General features: G+C 49.1%; 1 protein-coding gene across 3 annotated transcripts; it reads right to left on the bottom strand.

The window, feature by feature from the left end:
- Positions 1–592: 592 nt before the first annotated feature.
- LOC120816083 (enhancer of polycomb homolog 1) lies at positions 593–17,942 on the bottom strand. Of its 3 annotated transcripts, XM_040171402.2 has the most exons (15): positions 17,550–17,942; positions 15,515–15,605; positions 8,605–8,764; positions 7,260–7,405; positions 6,943–7,149; positions 5,984–6,132; positions 5,715–5,862; positions 5,373–5,537; positions 5,205–5,294; positions 4,836–4,984; positions 4,325–4,749; positions 2,834–2,955; positions 2,605–2,743; positions 2,095–2,473; positions 593–2,019 (listed from the first exon to the last, which is right to left on the bottom strand). In XM_040171402.2, the coding sequence occupies exons 3-15, from the start codon at positions 8,702–8,704 to the stop codon at positions 1,947–1,949; spliced, it is 2,292 nt and encodes a 763-aa protein (XP_040027336.2). In that variant the 5' UTR covers positions 8,705–8,764; positions 15,515–15,605; positions 17,550–17,942; the 3' UTR covers positions 593–1,946. The 3 variants fall into 3 exon arrangements, with proteins under 3 accessions (XP_040027336.2, XP_040027333.2, XP_040027334.2); XM_040171399.2 differs by lacking the exons at positions 15,515–15,605; positions 17,550–17,942 and adding an exon at positions 14,024–14,559; XM_040171400.2 differs by lacking the exons at positions 15,515–15,605; positions 17,550–17,942 and adding an exon at positions 8,884–9,331.
- Positions 17,943–18,504: the final 562 nt, after the last annotated feature.

Genomic DNA, 18,504 nt, shown 5'->3' with positions numbered 1-18,504 from the left:
GCTTCTTTCGTGCTACATCAGCACATCCGCACGATGTAGAAAAAGTGAATTCCCCGTGAAAAAACGTGCCTTCTTTCATACCATTGACCCACATTCACACAGATTGACTGCTGCTATAGAACAGAATCCACTTTTTTGCCGACCGATTCACAAGGTTAATTGATCAGAGCTGGTGTGTGTGTGTGTGTGTGTGTGTGTTATACATAATGTTTGCAGTTGTTCCTCTTTTGAAGTCAGTGAGTTTTATTGTAATGTTTTCGGTTAGATGGCTAAAAATAGAACAAAGCACACCCCTCATGAAAAGCTTTCAGGTTATTTTAAGTGGCTTTAATTAAAAACTCAACTGACTTTCTGATCCGTTGGTGCTGATTATGAAATGCCATTTAGAACATCACTGAATGCCCTTTAAAGCCTCCAGACTCCTTTGACAAACTGTTGGTGCAACGCCGCCTCCGTCTGATTCGGATTCATAAAAAAAAATAAAAAAATAAAAATAGATGAAAATTAAATCAATTCAAACATTGATCTAAATCAGCTGCTTGAACCCAAAACATCCTTCCTGGAGGACAAATGAGACGTGCTGCTCACAACACACAATGCCCTGGGTTTTTATTTCATGACAATTCAAGAGGATTCTTAAGTCCTTCCCGTGTGAGAGTCTACAAAAACAAAAACTCATGAATCAAGTGGAGCGGGCATGGGGGGGGGGGGGGGGTCATGGTACAGACAAAGATAAACTACAAGTAGCCTTGTTCCGTACCAAACTCTTCACAGAAGAGATTTCTTTTTACATTTGTTTGTTTTTTTGTAACGTTTTTTCCTCAAGGCCTCCGATGACTTTCAGCCGTCTGGTGATTCAAAGTCTTTTCCTTAAAAAAAAAAAGGAGGAAAACGTGTTTTAAGTGAAGAAGCTGGAATGATAAATGTCACTTACTGCTGTTTGGACTCCCGTATACATTTTTTTTTAAAAGAACAAGTAACAAAATAATGAAGTTTGTGTGAAAAAAATTAAAACAACGTGAAGAATTCAAAAATGTTAAATGTGGGGCGGGGGGGTGGAGGGGGCATCTTTAAGAGAAATACAAATAAATGAGGCTCTGGACCAGAGGGCAAAAAACAAAAAAACAAACACATCAACGCAGAAAATCACCAGGACTCTTTTCCCAGGAAGCAGCAAAGCATTCTGGGAAGAGTCGTCATCGTTGTTTTGTTACTTGTCTCAGGAATATTACTATTTGTGTGGAAGAGAACCGGGGAAACCAAAGAACCCGACAAACTGATTCCCACCCGACTCCACGAGGTGGAACAACCGAAGAATAGATGCAAAAACGTATCAAGCAGCGACTGCGGCGCCGAGCGGGTTCAGTGTGTGAAGAACGATTTACATTAAAATAAAAGATTAAAGAAAACATGAACGGAGAAAGGAAAATGTTTGTAAACACGGCACAATAAATTAGATCAGACAGCAGGTCGGGCTGCGTGCACGTGGGCCGTGCACGCCTCTCGAGGTTGAACTGTCACACTCGCACCAGTTTGTCGTTTTCTCTTTTTAATTTTGATTCTTTTTTTGTGTTTGTTTTTCAATATCGAGTGCAAAACATCACAAATGAACAATTCTGTATTCAAGTAATGTTATATACAAGAACTGGGGGGGTATTACAAATATGCAGTACTGTACATATAATTTCCATATTAAGGATTTACATACGATCTCTTATTAACAGTAACAAAAAGGGCAAATGGGGGAGCGGGGAGAGAGAGAAAAAAAAAAAGATTTGTACGAGACGAGCATTGCAATTAAGTCCCAAACCGGTTGCCGTGGAAACTCTGCCTTCGCCGCGCTCGTTCCGCCACTACTTTGCTTTCACCACTAACCAACGATGCATAGCACCAAAAAAAAAAAAAAAAAAGCGTGGAGGGTGGAGTCAGCCGCTGCGTACGGGAGGCTACGTCACCTCCATGGCCACTGTGTTCTCTGACAGACTGTTCAGGGGGGGCTTCTCTTGTTCGTGGTTCTCCCTGATGGAAGAAGACACAGACAGTCAGCGGCGTTTCATCTCCAAACACAGCAGATGTCTGTATGCGTTCGCTCACCTGGGCGCTACGTCCAGCGGCGAGGCCGAGGCCGCGGTGACCTTGGGCTTCTGACAGTTGGCGGTGGCAGCGTGGGCGAGCTTTAAGGCGGAGGTGGACATGGCGGCGCTTAGCGTCCGTGGGGCGTGGACGCGCTTGCCGGCGGGGACGCCCAGGCGGAGGCCGCTGTTGCCGTTGTTGGTTCCCAGCAGGACCTGAGTGGCGGCGGCGGCGGGGTGGGCGGTGCCGTTGTTGTTACTGGTGGCGGGGGTGGAGCTGGTGGTGGTGGCGGCGGCGGCGCAGGGGTGGAGCGAGGCGGGTGACGGGCTGGAGGTGGGTGGAGCCAGGGCAGCGGGGGAGGGGGATGCTGTGCTCGAGAGGTGCAAGCCCTTGTAGACACCTGGGGGGTGAAGAGAGGCCGGGTGGAGGAGGAGGGCGGAAGGTGGTGGCGGAGGAGCAGAAATGAAAGTTAACAAAAAGGCCTCGATTACTCGCCCACTGGCGCTCGTTGAATCAATGACCGTATAGTACCTGAGGGGGGGAGGACGCCGTTGACTCCGCCTCCCAGGGCTGGCTCCTCCTTGGTCTTGAGAGCCAGCAGTTTGTCGGGGGTGACGAGGGCCGAGGCGGCAAACTGGGCGCCGGCCTGGTCCAGAGTGTTCGCCGGGCCCTGTCGTAGGGAAGCAAAAAGGCCGGTCAGTCGGTGCCGAGGGGAAACAACTCAGCGGGAGGACCAGAAGCGACCCACCGCCCCCCCCACCTTTGTGCTGTTTGTAGTGGCGGTGCTGTTGGCTTGCTGCTGCAGCTGGATCTGCTCCAGCTGCTGTTTCTGCATCAGGGCCAGCTGCTCCTGATGCTGCTGGTACTGTTCGGCTGTGAGAGCTGTGGGGGGGGACACACACACACACACACACACGAGCCGGTTACAAATCTGGACTCGCAAACACTAAATAAAACGCTGACACACGGCGTGCGCTGTGAGGGAGTCTGACGCCACTTATTGGCGCCGCTTGAAGGAACCAAACACGTTTCCCCTCCAATAAATGAAACGTCTTCCTTCTGTAATTTAATCTGCCAGCGTCTCGTCGCCTTAATTGAGACGCAGACACCAACGTGGTCCCACGAGTTTCTATTTTATCTCTTCATTAAAAACGCGTGCTTCAGGCGCTCCATCGATACGCCGACGACTTCAACATGAATTCATTAAGGCAGAAAGGAATGTTGGCCTTCATTACGGCAGGTGACAAAAAATAAAACTCACCTCAGTGGCAAATATGTCAACACCCGGATAAAAAGTATCCAGGGTTCTTGCACCATTTCAAAAGTAAAATTTAATGCTTTTTAAGACCTCAAATATAATTTAAGATTTAATTTAAAATTTCTTTGGAATACGCAATTTATTGCCTCCTACAATGGAAATCAAAAACATTTGGAATCGGGGAACATGGCGGCAAAGACGCCACGTACAGTACGTCATCATTTGAGTTAAATGAATTGTGCCTCGTCACAGTGTGGAGAACCCACAGTACCTTTTGGGTGTTTGGTGTTGAAATGAAACTGAACTTGTAACGTCGTAGCAGGGATTAACCTGGCCCCGCTGTGGCTAGCTGCTGCAACGTATCGCTGGTGCTTTCCTCCTTCCACGTGCGACTCGGCGGCTTTGAGCCCCACGGTCCCGAATGAAAAGGTCTTTTTAGTTTACACATTGCCTCATTGTTGTTCTCAACCGGCGCCAACCGCCTCCTAAGTGCATCCTCTTCCATCCACTTGTCGTTAAATTTGCACTTCCAACTTCTTTGCATTTTCAACCTCACATCGCCAACCGCGTAGTGGCGACACGCAGCCTGACGTCAGCGTCCGTAGCCGACGTGCCGTAAACAGCTATTTAATTGCGGAGACTCATTTCGCACAATACTAAATTAATCAACTATTAGATGTTTTACGACGCGCCACTGTGCTTTCTCGTCGGCATTAAGCGCACCGGCAAAAAAATTAATACCTACAGCAACTTTACGTGAAATTTAAGACAATTTAAGACCTTAATTACCCGAATTTTAATTTAAGACATTTTAAGACTTTAAGGACCCGCGGGAACCCTGGTATCTCTACCAAGTAATGCTGAAGGGAACGAGAGACCAGCCGCGTGTTCCGTCCTAATTCAACAGATGACTTATGACCAGAGGGGGCGGTGGGGGAACACGGGAGCCCCCGCAGCTCGTGCGTGCGTGCGTGCATTCCTTCGGCCACCTACCAGCGACGGGCGGCGGCGCGGCGACGACCCTCGCCGGCCGCTGAGAGCCGAACGGCCGGCCCCCGGCTGCGCAGCTGGAGATCGGTCGCTTCAGGTCACGACTCAACTTCCTGAATAGCGGGTGGGCGTCGTCCAGCTCGTGTAGTGGTAGTGTCCGTGGTCTAAAGTGCCGCCATCGGCACGACCGTATATTCAACAGTATGTGACTGAGGTCCGTGGAAGAGGGGGGCGAGCGAGAGGCGTTGCAGGGGGAACTTCTGTCCGAGGTATTTGTTTCTGAGGTACCGGCGAACCTGTCGGCGGCCGGCGAGCGTGAAGTAGTTGTAGGAGGCGGCGGCGAGAGGGGGGGAGGCAAGTCGAGCTGTTCTGGGTCCAGTCCGTGGAAAACGTTATTGTAGTCTGTGAGCGCTCTGTCCAGCAGCACCCTGAGGGGGACGGGGAGACAGTGGGACACGTCAATAAAAATGTCTGCCAGAAAATGGAACATGGAAAGAACAGAAAGTGAACCGACCTGCCGCCGCGTCCCAAGCGTCGGCGAGCCAGGCCGAGGCAGCGCCGCGGCACGGTGAGCGTGGTGAAGCTGTAGCGGAAGCGAGCTTCTGCCAAGCCGCCGTCCGCGGGTCCGCACCACGGCCAGCTACCCACGCGGTCCTGATGAGACTTGAGCAGAAACACACACCATCAACTCTCAGCGTGACCTTAAAATCTTTCCTCTGAGTACTTTGTTGCTATAAAACCCACAACAATTGATATCAGCTGCAGGAAGCTCAACGCAGGAAACCTTTAATTGCATCTACAGCCGCGAGGTTCCATGACGGCTTCTAGGATTAAAGCTTTAAAAGAGACCGTTCCCGCCACACGGGGCGAGCAGGGTACTTACAGCGTAGTACTGGCAGCCCGACTTCCTGCGAAAGGCATAAGCGCCGTCGGGGTCGTTCTCCTCCTCCGCCTCCGATGAGCCCGAGTGCAGCTGTGGACGCAGAGGTTAAAGGTCAGTGGAAGAGCAGAACAAGGCATCGAAGGAGTCTAGATGGACCTGGACACGAACCTGCGAGAAGGGCTCGTCGTCCGAGCTGGGGAAGTCGTACTGGTTGAGGTCCTTGGCGTTGAAGACGACGGGCCCCGGGTGGTGGGGGGCGCCCGACGAGAGAGGCAACACCTTCTGCTTCTTCTCGTACTTCCTCTTCAGACGGGGGACCTCCGTCTTCTCAGGCTGAAGGAGAGACAACTCATGACTCATCGGCCACGTTTAAATCAGGAAATTCTATTTAAGAATGCGTCAACAAGCTGGACAATGTCCGTTTAGGGGCCGAAGACACAGGAGGGAAATACTAATAAAACCCCCCCCACAGTCCAGCGTCAGGACCCTGATCCCAACAGGGAGCCTCACCTTGCACTTGTAGTCCTTGTGGTCCATGTGGTCCTGGTGTCTGTACTGGTTCGTGACTGGGACCAGGGGAATGATCTGCGGCCTCACCAGCGCCCGCTCAGCCAGCACCTCGGCCATGACCTCGCCACTGTAGTCAGACATGACGTTTCTGGAAAAGAGAAGGGGGGGGTGGGGCGGGATTTACCTTCAGTTTCTCTCCAGTCGGAGCAGCTACCGGACTTCTTCCTTCATAAAGTCTACGTACCAATGAATCGTGTGTGTGTGCTCACCTCTTCTCAAAGATCTCCAGTGTGAGGTGCAGCAGCTCTCGCTTACTCTTCTCCCTCCTCTTGATCATCTCCAGGATGGTGACGGCCCGGCTGAGGTCCCGGCGCAGCTTCAGCATCTTCTCGTAGGACGCCTCGTCGTTCTTGCGGTTCTGAGTGGTGGGAGGAGGAGATGAGCAAGCGCAGAACAAGTCGGGTTAAAGCTAAAATAAAAACGTAGGCCTGGCCTTCACCCAACGCGTCGAGCCTCACAAAACCACCTATTTAAATGACACTTATGAGGTTAATTTATGTGCATCAAATTCAAAAATCAACATCGGGTAGTTTTGGAACATTTGATTGGATGAAAGCAAACCAGTTCGTTAGACCAAAGTCAACACCAAGGCAGAAATTCTTCAAATGACCACTTGGTGGCGTAAACATCCCTCAGAAGAGTCGATGTTCAGCCGAGCAGCCTCACCGACTAAAGCACCAAGCGATAGTTTGTCATTTCAAAAGAGGCGGCGCTGCAATAGTTGTTTTAAATAACCATGAATTGTTTCTCACTAATTATTCTTACATCAGGAACTTCCATGCAAATAATATCACAGAAGCCACTTGTGTTGAAAAATGGAGGAACGAGGTTGGCAGATTTAAGGATTTATAACTAAATAAAAGCCTGAAATGAAGGTTGTCTGTTAAAGTGGCCACAGTTCTCGTGCTCGGCTTTTGTTAATTATCCCGACTAGTAGCATCCTCCAAAGCTGCCCGAGAGAAGGACGACGCTTTCAGCGCTCATTACAAACGTCCACGTCACGTGTTCGACATGCGGCGGGTTTACGAACGCGTCAAAAACCGGATCGAGCATCACAAGAGACGATGACACCAGAATGTTTCCACGGTGACTCAGTTGTCATCTCACTGGAGGGGGAAGCCCGTCAGCGCATGAAGTACTTCCTACAGCAACGCGTGGCGACACTCACCTTCCTGGTCTGCATCTTCTCGGTGCGCCGGCGGAAGGCCACGTAGGGGTCACTGGTGCTGGCGCCGTCCCGTCTCTCCTGCTTGACGGTGGAGAGGAGGCAGTTGGCCCGGCTGCTTTTCCTCTTGCGGCTCCAGTAGTCGAAGACCTCCTTGATGAGCTCGTCGTCCTCCTTCAGCAACAGTTTGGCCTCCGGGAGGCTCACCGCCTGGCGGGACGACGCAGACGCCAGTTAGTCGCGATAAATAGAAAAGTGGCAGAGTTTTAACGCCGCGCCGGCAGGATCGGCTAAAGCTCGTTGCGCATTTGTCTGCCGACCTGCTGCCCGCTGCCCTTCTCCAGCCGGTCGATCATCTCCTCAAACTGCAGGAAGCTGATCTCCATCTTCTTCTTCAGCTTGTTGACGAAAGCGTCATCCTCCGAGTCCAGGTCGTAGTCGGGCTGCTCCGCGTCCAAGCTGAAAGCTGCAGGGAGGACGGGAGACACGCATGGGTGAGACACAGGTGATGGACGCTAAGCCTGAGGCTCTTATCATCTGCCCCTAGAAGATGAAGGAACAAATCCAATGCCACAATCTCCTTATCGGCGTTATTCCGAAGTGTCCCCCCGCTGCGACCTGACTACAAACACACGTCTACTGTATCGTTACCCCACACACACACACACACACACACACACACACTTAATGTGTTCAGCAGCGTACGGGAGATCAAAACACAGCGCAGATATTCAGTGCCGGACTGTTTACAGCGTCACACTTACAATGAATCAGATACTAAATACACTTTAAATAACGCAATGTGCTGCCTGAAACAAACGATTTAAAGAAATGTTACATCACAAAGAGCAAATGCTGTAAAAAATATAAAACCAGAAGCTGCAGCTATGAGTGACTGAGAATTAAAATAAGTAAACAAATGCAATGAAACGCTGACGAAGGTTTGTGTTCAGGAGGAAAAGGTCATAATACTGCACGCCATTTTAACCCGGCAAGCGAAGCAGCCCATCAAAAACAAAACAGCCACTATAACCCTGCAGGCCACTGAAGCATCAGAAGTGACAGGTAACCAACCGTCTTGGAAACCGGTTTCTTCAGAGAACACACACACACACACACACAAATCAAATGGAGACCAACACAACGTGCAGACCGGAGGCTCGACCTAAAGACAAAAGCGAATTTCAATCTCAGATCTTTGATCGACTGCCACCTTATGAGACAACAGCAAACTGAAGGAAACGGACCTACGGGGGAACAAGCGTGGGACCACACTGGTCCCTTCAGCTCGTGTCCCTAGGAACAAACACTAGTGACAGACGAGCTCACTGAACCAAACAATCCGGCACACTCGTTTCCCTCGACAGCATTAAAGTCTGCAACCTCAAAGTCATTTACTGTGACAACTTAAAGGTAGAAGCTCGTAAACCCGTCAGCTGGACGAATAGCTGTGACACACGGACCCCGTTTTGTTCCTGTGGTTTATGGCGTCACAACCACCCGGTTTCAGGAAGCGCTTTGAACTCTTTATACTCTTCTTCACGGTCCAAAGGTTAATGCAGCGAAATGAACGGGGCCCAGTGACGTTCAGCAATCATACAAATTCGACCCAAAAGGCCTCACTTAATGCATTCCGCATAATTAAAACCATTGCCGCCCACTTACGCTGTATGTGAATTAGCTGCTTTGGCATCTTGAACTCCCCGGGGTAGAGGGATTCGTAGTACGTGATGTTGCTCTCCGCCTCGGGGACCGGGATGACCATGCTGTCCCGCTTCTCGCCGTACACCTGGTGCGCCGAGATGGCCCGCTGGAGGTGGTGTTCCTGCAGGAGACAAAAAGACTGGGAGGTGAGACACCAGAAGCAGCGAGCGGGGGTCCCCCTTCAGCCCGGTCAGGTCCTCACGTGGCGATGGTTCCCTTTCCCATTCCAGTGACAATTACCAGCATCCTCGTCCTGGCTCAGACGATGCAAACAGAACCTGCCATCCAAGCACCACCATCTCCAGAGCACAAACACAAGAGGACACCGCTCGAGCCCGTCGCCGCCATGCCGGCACACTGGTACTGTGCCACACGGACGGCGGACAAACCGGCTGACTGGTTTGCTGGCGGGCAGCTTGGGCGAGCGGTCTCAGTCGGACGCAGCGCCGCCGTTGGCCTCCGAGCCGCTGGCAGGCGGCCTGTCAACATGGCAGCGTGCTGCCGGCATCAGACCGAAGTTCTGACAAAGGAAGCGTGTGGAGCGTAGTGAGGGGGGGGGGGCGAGCGTATCTGTGCCTGGGGAAGCCAGTCAGAGTGAGTGAATGAGTCAAAATAGAAGCTGTGTGCGCGCTTAAACGAATGAGGGAGTTTTGTCCTGCTTGAGAAACCACAAAGCGGGTTGGAGCTTAGTCTGGCCTGTGTCAGCGCGATGATATAATGTAGAAACACGCACGGGGAGCCAGTCGGTGCTCACAGGGTGATGTAACACAGTAAGTGTTCAAGAGCTGCGGCAGGATTAACTTTGTGCAGTCTGGGAAATCAGTCCGAATCTGATCCGTAGCTTCGTTGAGTCGTACAAATACGACACTTGTGTCACAGCTTTTTTCCCCAAGCAACCGCTATGAATGGCAATAGTTTGTTTTAGTAAAGTCCAATCATTAAATTGTTTAATTCTTTCAGTGGAAGAGCAATAACTTAAAGGAACACTGAGCATAAAATCCAACGTACTGCGTTAACCATTATTTGTTGGTGTGTAGCTTTTAAAACATCCATTTTATGCAAAATTACGCAGCAATACATCCATTAATGACATTTATTTAGCAGATGATTCATCCGAGGAAACTGATTGCACATTAAATTGTCTTCATGCGGACCAGCAACATCCAAACAGATCCAACGTCACAATTCAGATAAACAATCAGAAATCTAGACGACCGCTTGCTGCAAGCGTCTGTCCCCCAAACCCTCATGAGGACCGTCAGTGCTGGCTGGACTTTAAGCCCCGTAACAGTACAATTAGATAAAACGCAGGATTGGGCGATGTACGGATGAAAGACTTCCGTATGAGCGTTTTTATTTCCTAAGCTGACAAACATACACTTGTATAAAAACACCCGCACAGGAATGTTTATGGCCACTTAAACATGACGCCAACCTTCCTGTGAGTCCAACAACTGGAATCACACACAGATGCCGTACAGGTTAGTCACAGGCCGCCATCGCAGTAAGCCAACAAAAGAAAAACAAAACGTCCCAGAGTCGATGAAAGGAGCTCCGATCTCTGCATGACAGAAAACAAAGCCGCCAGCAGGACAGAAAAATGCTTTTCAAGATCGCCAACGAGACGACAGCAACGTCGACAATAAACAAGGCGGGTCCACAGCCATTAATCATCCTTCAGCACCACAGACGTCACTGCAAGCGGGTTCTAGAAGTCAGCTGGATGTTCCTCTTGGTACGTGATGAACCGCCAGCGGCTCCCACCGGGTTCCATCGGCGTGCCGTTTCTCAAGAGACATTCAGATGCAATTAATGAGAAATCCTATGCTACGCAGTTTCTACACTCAAGAGGTCTCGCAAATACACATCGGTAGTTCGGTGCGTCTTCTCTCCATGTGTGTGATAACAGTGTGTATCCCTCACAACCGATTACACACTGAATAAGACGAGTTACTCTTGACATTGAATGGACCACGGTGGCACGTGGAGTAGAGACGGTGCGGCGGGAACATCAAGGTTGTTGGTTCAAAACCTGGCTGCTCCATGTCAAAGTGTCCCTAAGCAAGACACCAGACCCCTAATTGCTCCGCGGGCCGATCGTGAAAACCGCGGCTTAAAAACGCAACGCAAGTCAGCTAAATGACAACGTAAACCGCTCTGCCCCTGAACCGCACAATTTCAAACTATTAACTGAACTAATCATAAGTAAATCACCATATCAGAGCTATATAGCAGATCAGATTTATCCTCAATTTTGCTGCTGGTAAAAACCGACAAGTGAGTCATCAGTTCACCAATAAAAAGCAGCAACGCTTGACCTTCAGTGTACCATAAAGCTCTTTGTAATAGTCTGCAACACTTTACGTATCCCTCTTTATCTATTTATTTTAAATCGTGCCCCAGAGCATCAACACAATTTGCACCATGAGTTTAGTCGCTCGGTGATTTGTACTTTACGTCCACGGCGTCGTGTGCTGCAGGCGAGTCACTTCACTTTCATTCTGAGTGCCTCCCGCAGGCTTCTCCAAACACATGCAAGTGCAGGATTTACTGTGCCGACAACAACCCCTTTCTGCAAGAATGCCTACAAAACCGTTACATTCCTGCCCCGTGCCCACCAAATCACCCCCGAGAAAAGACGCATAAACTTCTGCATCATCGTCGTCCTGGAACCCCTTAACCCGCCCGCCTCCAGCGACGAACGTGCCGCCAAATCTAATCAACAAACAGGTTTGTTTACTTTTCACCAGCAGCTGCAAACGGACTTGGATGGAGGTGCCACAGAATACAGAGCAGTAGCTGCTGCCCACACTCGCAGTCTAGAAATAGCCTTTTAAAATGACCACATCGATCACTGTCGAGTCTGCTGAAGCAGCCTCCTCCGCCACCTTCCCCAGCCCGCTACTGGGCCAGACACTAAATGTTGCTTAACATGACGGAGCGCCGCTATGTGACAGATCGGCCATGAACACACGTGGTAACTGGGACACACACACACACACACACACACAGACGCACACACACGGTAGAGCGACAATTGAGAAACTTTCCATTACACCATACGGCTGTTAAACAGAGATAACAATGTATCCTTTCTTTTATTCCACCAGGACCTTGAACACGGCCCACTGTTGCACAACAATGAACCAATTACTCAAACTGAGGCGTCGATCAGTGAGCCGATGACCGGAAGATTCCTAAATTCCAGGATAATAGTCAGAAGTTGTTCCAGTTGAGGCCCGTCTGTAGAAGCGCGTCGGACTCGAGGACCTTCGCAGATGGAGGCCGGTGTTCGTGGGGCAGAAAACCTTTGTCATAGAGTTGCCTTTATAACAAGACTTGTTTCTTTCCTTATATTTAGCTGACAGTTTCTCTTGTACAACTTCTTTGGACGGGTGACTCGTCGTTTGCGTGTGTGTTGGTTAACCCATAGCATTAGCATTTCATTTCTCCTGCACTGCTGTCTTGTCTATTGTTATACGGTCTACTGTCACGCACCAACCGCCAAGTCAAATTCCATGTATGACATATTTTGGCAATAAATGTTTCCTGGTTAAGAGAACAAGTGACACGACCAAACGGACCCCTGCGGGTTCCCGCCGGCGCCGCTGAACTCGATTTCACACGAAACGTTAACACGAGACAAAGTGTTTGGGTCCAAAACAAACACGCCGCACGCACAGAGGGAGCCCCGGGCGTGACGGCTCTCTGCCGCGCCCACACTCACACACGGCAAGTTACAAAACCACTGCAACCAATGCACTTGTGCGCTCACCAAACCGGCCGAAATGTAGAATCCACAAAAAGTGGCGCTTTACTTGCAGCGTTGGGAAGTTGAGGGAAACCACACAGGTCGCCCGGCGGAACCCACGACATCCTATCAGTGTGGCGGAGGCGCTCTGGGGTTGTGCATCCAGAAAACGCCAAGCCGAAAAACTCACAGTAACAACGCCGGCACGGGGCCAAGACGCAGATAACCAAGACCGCCTCCTCAACGCCAGCGTCACACAACAGTCCTCCTGCCGCCCCGATCTCACCCTGAAGCGCCACGTGCCACTCGCCCGCCGGCCCGCTGTGGCATCTGACACACTGAACTCCTGACACGGGGAGCAAGAGGCGCAAAACACTGAATGGTGAAAAATATCCCGCTGGGACGTCCCTTGTATTTAACAGTCGGCCAGGACAGCTGGGTCAGCTAGAAAAAACGCCAACACTAGAGGAGCAGGAATAAGGGAGAGCCCAGTAATGAATGAGCAACACGTGCCGTATGTAAACATACCCAAGTGCTAAATATAACCACAACATAACAGGAAGCACACTTTACGTTTGTTTACCTGCTGCACGTTCCAAAAGAATCCCTGAAAACATCTCTGCAGCCAACAAACGTTAAACATTACAACAAAGCTCCCATTAATAAGGAAACGCGCAGAAAAAGTTCATTTAAAAAAAAGGTGCTGGAGGACTTGAGTTTGTGGGTGTGATGCAATGCGCTCTGTGGAAACAATGTCATATAAAATATAAATGTCAACACTGTGGGGAGACCCGCAGCTTATGTGAGGTCACCAGCTACAGTGAAAAGGCACCAGGTTTCCAGCATGTCAACAGGTTGTTGCACCGGGAGATTAAAACAACAAGCATGATAAGTGTCCACTGCTCAAACAACAGCTGCACTGTGCATAACGAACACAGTTAATCATCCCAGCCGCCATAAAAGCAACAAGCAAACATGGAGGACTGTGACACACCGGCTAGCACAGTTAGCTAGCTGGCTGGCTGGCTAGCTAGCTAACTAACTGCACTAAAGCGACAAATGTCTAAACCTTGCCACAGAAACAACTCATTTCTTTAAAGACCTCCGCATGCAACACGCAGCGACGCCCCGTACAACACGACCGGAGTGCGGGCATCTTTCGGAGCTGCTTTCCCTCCACACATGGCCGCGGCGGTGTGTTGACATGTCCGCCTGGCAGCGGCGCGGGGAGCTCCGCTAGCTCCCCCTTGGCCCGGTGCTCCGCTACTACGCCGACACAAGGCCCCGGTCCCCCCCGACAAGACGAGACAAAATGTCGGAACTGGCCAGGTCACATGACTCCTTTGTACTCTGAAAAATCACCCCGCACACGAATGAACCGGCCAAATCGGGGAATTTCACCCCGCCGCGACGGGCAGCGTCCCCGCACGGCAGTAACGGCCGGGACCGTCCCGCGCAAAAGCCGTTAACCACAGAATTCCGTCGTGTTTCTCCGGAGAAAACCGGCGGCCATTTTGTGAAAGCTTGCGCAGGAGGAAAAAAAAAAAAAGAGGGACGCCTCTGATCGTATGAAAATAAAAAATAAACCAGCATACATTTGTTCAAAAATTCGGACGGTTAAAAGCATACCGACTCCTCTTCTTTCTCCATCCCCGTGGGCATCTGCGGCACGGCCCGGTTAATGGATGCATACTCGTGAAGATCGGGTAAATCCTCACAGCGGAAGACGGGCAGCGGCTTGGAAGCGTCCAGCGCCCGCGCCCGAAACGACAGTTTGCTCATTTTTTTGTTCTCTCACAATTCGAGAAGCGACTTGAATCTATCGGATCTCCGGATAGTCACAACGGTGCCGAGTGGAGCTTTCATGGATGATTTCTGTGCGGTTTATCTCTAGTTCGAACGTTCGTAGTGTTGTAGCTTGGAATATAAAAAAGGGCGTCGCCAACGGAGCCGGGGGGTGAAGGCCCGGATCTCGGTCGCTCTCTCTCGGACTGTTTTTTTCCGACGCTGCGCTCCCTACCGTCGGTTCAGTGCGCCATCGACAACATGGCGGACATTTAAAACTCTTTTGCTCTGTTTCGCTCGCAGCGGTCCAACCCCCAGTTGGCGGACCGACCATTCGCACACGATCCCGAGCGCTTGCGCGTTGCGGGGGTGTGTGTGCGGGGGGAGGCGGGGAGGGGGGGGGGCGGAGTGGGGGCTTTAATCGCGAAAAACTCCGCTGAATTGAGATATAAATAATAAAGAAAAGTGAGGAAATAATTTATAAATAAAATTAAAATGTACATGCCGTGACAGACGAGTTAATTGTAAATTAAGGGATTTTAAATGTGCGTTACCAAAAAACTAATATGTAATTTTATAATAATGTGCAAAACTCAATTAGGTATTAATAAAAAAACTTTTTTTTTTTTATTTCACATTTGACTTGAGTCCATATGGTTGATTCTCCATAACATCTTGGACTGTTTTTAAAAACAGAAAATAAGTTGTATACATTTTTTTAATATTAAAAGATTAAAATTGGTGTTGCCCGGGGACAACGTTAAAACAAATAATTTTCTAATTAAATCCCGGATTATTATTTTATTATTCAAAACACTCCCACATTGCAGGAAATATAACTTATACAATACAACATTACTCTTAAAGAGTTTTTTATAATAGTCTGTTGAAAAACTTGAACAACCAAACCCTTATCAAGAGCGCAATGTGCAGGGCAACGCCTTAAAATACCACAGAAGTAACTGATCCACTGAACCTCATCCATCCAAAGAAAGAAAAAAAGAGAAGAAGTTTATTCCAGGTGAAGCTCCATGGCAAAATGCTCAACACCTGAACAATGTCTCCCTCTCCTGGTCCCACAAAGGATCTGACTTCTGACTTCCAGGACACCCACATGTCTGTCTGAAAGCATTTCACACACTCAATGCCAAAAAAGAAATGCCATGAAGATCAATATCTGGAACCCAAACGCTGATCGGTTCCACAAACACGTGTATTATTTCAGTGTCGGCGGCTCCAGCAGCCGTCCCGCTGGATTTGGGGAAATGAGAGCTGACAAGTCAGCTAAAAAGACTTGCACAGGGACAATTCATTCCAACCCTCAAAAGACTTTACCTGTTGACGACGTGGGGGCTCAGCCGGGGTCCACCCAGGGGAGCGGGGGTTCACCTTTCACCGTAAAGTCCAGCGACTGCATTGTGACGACCTGCGAGACGGGTTCACAAGAGCAACAAGGACGTTCAGCCCAGACTGTTAAAAAAAAAAAAAAGGAACACAGGGCAGCAAACAAAGAACAGACAGACAACTTACAGGGAAAGATAAACCGAGCTGGTCCGATTAAGACCAGCAACTCAATGGAAGATGTTCATTTGTTGATTAAGGCGGTTTAGGGAGAGCGGCCTGGGTGGAGCAAAGTAGCACCACTAGTCCACCACCTGAGAATAATTGTGGTCTGACCCTCCAACGACGCAGCTGGCTGGATTCACGGGCATCGCTAAAAGTCCCATTGAGAGGATTTATTCTTTCGTTTGTAGCTTGAACCTCCACCATTTCCTCACTGCTCTCCAGAAGACTATTTTGTGGGATTGGTAATTGAGAAAAAAAGTTTTGGAGGTGTGAAGGTAAAGTTAACGGAAAAACGGGAGATTTTGATGTGAAAAAAAAAAGAAGATTAGACACAGTAACGGTCAAACTGGGAAATCACAGGTGTGCAGTTTAAACACGACTGCTGAGCTGGTTTGACAGGTCACAGGTCAGTGCCGATGTCGCACTGGTCCCCAAAAAGAAAAAGCTCATGGGATTTTGGATTATTGCAGTGTAATAATATTTAAAGAAGTACTACTGCTGTGATGTTTGAGCATTTTAAAATCAGGACGCAAATGAAACCCCACGACGACTCATATTTAAATATTAACGAGCTGTCGAACAGACTTTTGTCGGTCTTGCAGATTTCTCAGATTGTCTAAACTTAACCACTTACCAGTGATCTATCACCAATACAGAGTCAGTGACCTTTCACTTGTGCCCTCTGGTTGTTGAGCTCCTCTAACTTTGGATGGCGGCTCCAATTTGCACGTTACGAATCAATGTGTCGTCCAAATTCTGTATCATTGGAAGCGTGTTGTCAATGCAGGCACACTGATGCCTGCTTTTAGAAAATGTAACTGATCAGTTCAGGTTATTTCCCCCGGTTAGTTACACTGATATTAAGTTGTACTGCATATAAACATGCCTTGAAATAACCTTTCAGGGCCCGGGTGTCCTACAATTATGCAAAAATGACAGATATGTTGATAATACACCTCCGACCTTGAGACAAGCTTCTTACAGGCTGGATAAACACGTCCACACACGATGACCCACGTATAATGTGGATGGGGCTTGATGAACAATCAAAAGGAACCCATTCATAATGTAGTCTTCTGGATTACATCATTGACCTGATGTTGTGAACTCAACCCATTAGACACACACACCGTGACGGGAGCTGGTTGTCTGCTAGAATTCATCTTCAAAAGAGGGAGGTTTCTTCAGAGTATTCCCATGTAGCCCATGTAGGGAGAGGTAGGTTCACGGGGAACAGAGATGGGGGGGGAAATCTACTGTAAAGTATGCAGAGGGGGTAGGAGGGACTCAGAACCAGGGCCCTGCAGTTCCCGCCCCGGCCACAAGGCATGACTGGCGCTGTTCAGCCACAGACCCATAAGCCTCGGATCCAACAATGTTATACATTTCCAACCGAGATGATGAACCGTAATCCGTCAAATTACGACAAAATACTAATCGTTGACCCGCTCCTCGCATTTTACCTCCCCGTGTTAGTTAGATCACCCCTCTTCCTCCCGACATCCTAGTTATGCCATCAAGGTAACAACGAGAGAACTACATTTGCGTGGTCATTAACATTAAACATCCATATCATCATCCGCAATCGATCGATATCACACCAGGCGGCCCAAGTGATGAGGAAGTTGGGCTGCTGGAGCGGAGACCTGGTTTCGCGTGTATTCGATCATCTGATGCCAGAAAACACTATTCGCGATGGGCCTTTTCTTTTTTTTTTCTTTCCTTTTTTTTGCGGGGGGGAGGAGGAGGGGGGGCGATCATCGATTCAAGTTTCACAGAACATAACAAGCAAAAAAATACTCACCGACTCGATGTTTCGCCACACGATGGAGATTAAAAAAAAAAAAAAAAGACTGACGGGCAACAATGTGGCAAGTTAAAGAAGAAGAAAACGCAACGCGACGCAGCTAGCGAGAGAGAGAGAGAAGCAACGTGAACGTTAGCCGCGGCTACTTCCCCCGGAGGCTGTTGTGATAACAACGGACGGTTCTCCGGTATCCCGGCAGGAACGCGTTACACCCGCCACGTCGGAAAAGCAGCGTTCATCGGGAGAAAGTCTGGTGTTTTCCTGTCGATGCAAAGCAGGCTGGAACTAGAGAGGTGGACACCAAAGTGCTACTGTTGGGGGTTAACAACTTTGCTGCAAACCGCGGCCCGTGATTGGACGGCCGAGGCCACCAATCACCTGTGGAGAGCCCCCGGGCGCGTGACGTCTCGCTCCACGGGGATGGAGCGCAAGGTGATTGGCTGACAGGACGACGAGGCTTTTTTGCTTGTTTTTTGTCATATTTTACACGTTTATCCATTTTTTGGGCTCAATATAAAAAGTAGACTTTCTTCTTATTTTCTTGCACATAAACTATTTACCGTTTAGATTTCTCTATAACAAGTGTATTATTTACACCTGGGAGATCAACGTTAAACTTTGTGCACATCGGTAATTGTCTGGGGGTGGTTGGTTTCATCACAGATAAATGCAGACAACAAATGCAGTCATCTCTGTTCCCTTACATGTGGTCTTGTTCTTATTTAACTTCTATGTCTATTTTTGTGGAAGTACATTGATGACAATCAAGTCACATTATTTTACTGTGCACACACACTTTTATTTCTTCCAATCTGGTGGACTTATTTGCATCGATGTGACTTCCTCATCAAGTTCATGCACGTTAAGAACAAGCCACTTGGGAAGAAGAGTAAAGTTTGTGTCAAGTTAAAAACGGCTACAACAAATCCACAAAAGAGCACAACAATATGAG

Source organism: Gasterosteus aculeatus, chromosome 3 (genome assembly GCF_964276395.1).
Source record: "Gasterosteus aculeatus chromosome 3, fGasAcu3.hap1.1, whole genome shotgun sequence".
Classification (NCBI taxonomy): Eukaryota; Metazoa; Chordata; class Actinopteri; order Perciformes; family Gasterosteidae; genus Gasterosteus; species Gasterosteus aculeatus.
This window is presented reverse-complemented; position numbering and strand designations above follow the sequence as displayed.

Bases quoted from the DNA above. Each gene is read 5' to 3' on its own strand.
- LOC120816083 (XM_040171399.2), bottom strand. From the start codon at position 14,176: ATGAGCAAACTGTCGTTTCGGGCGCGGGCGCTGGACGCTTCCAAGCCG. The intron at 4,750-4,835 runs GTCGGTTCACTT...CGTCCCCCTCAG, and splicing joins CGCTTGGGACGCGGCGGCAG to GGTGCTGCTGGACAGAGCGC. The intron at 2,474-2,604 runs GTACTATACGGT...TTCACCCCCCAG, and splicing joins CGGCGTCCTCCCCCCCTCAG to GTGTCTACAAGGGCTTGCAC.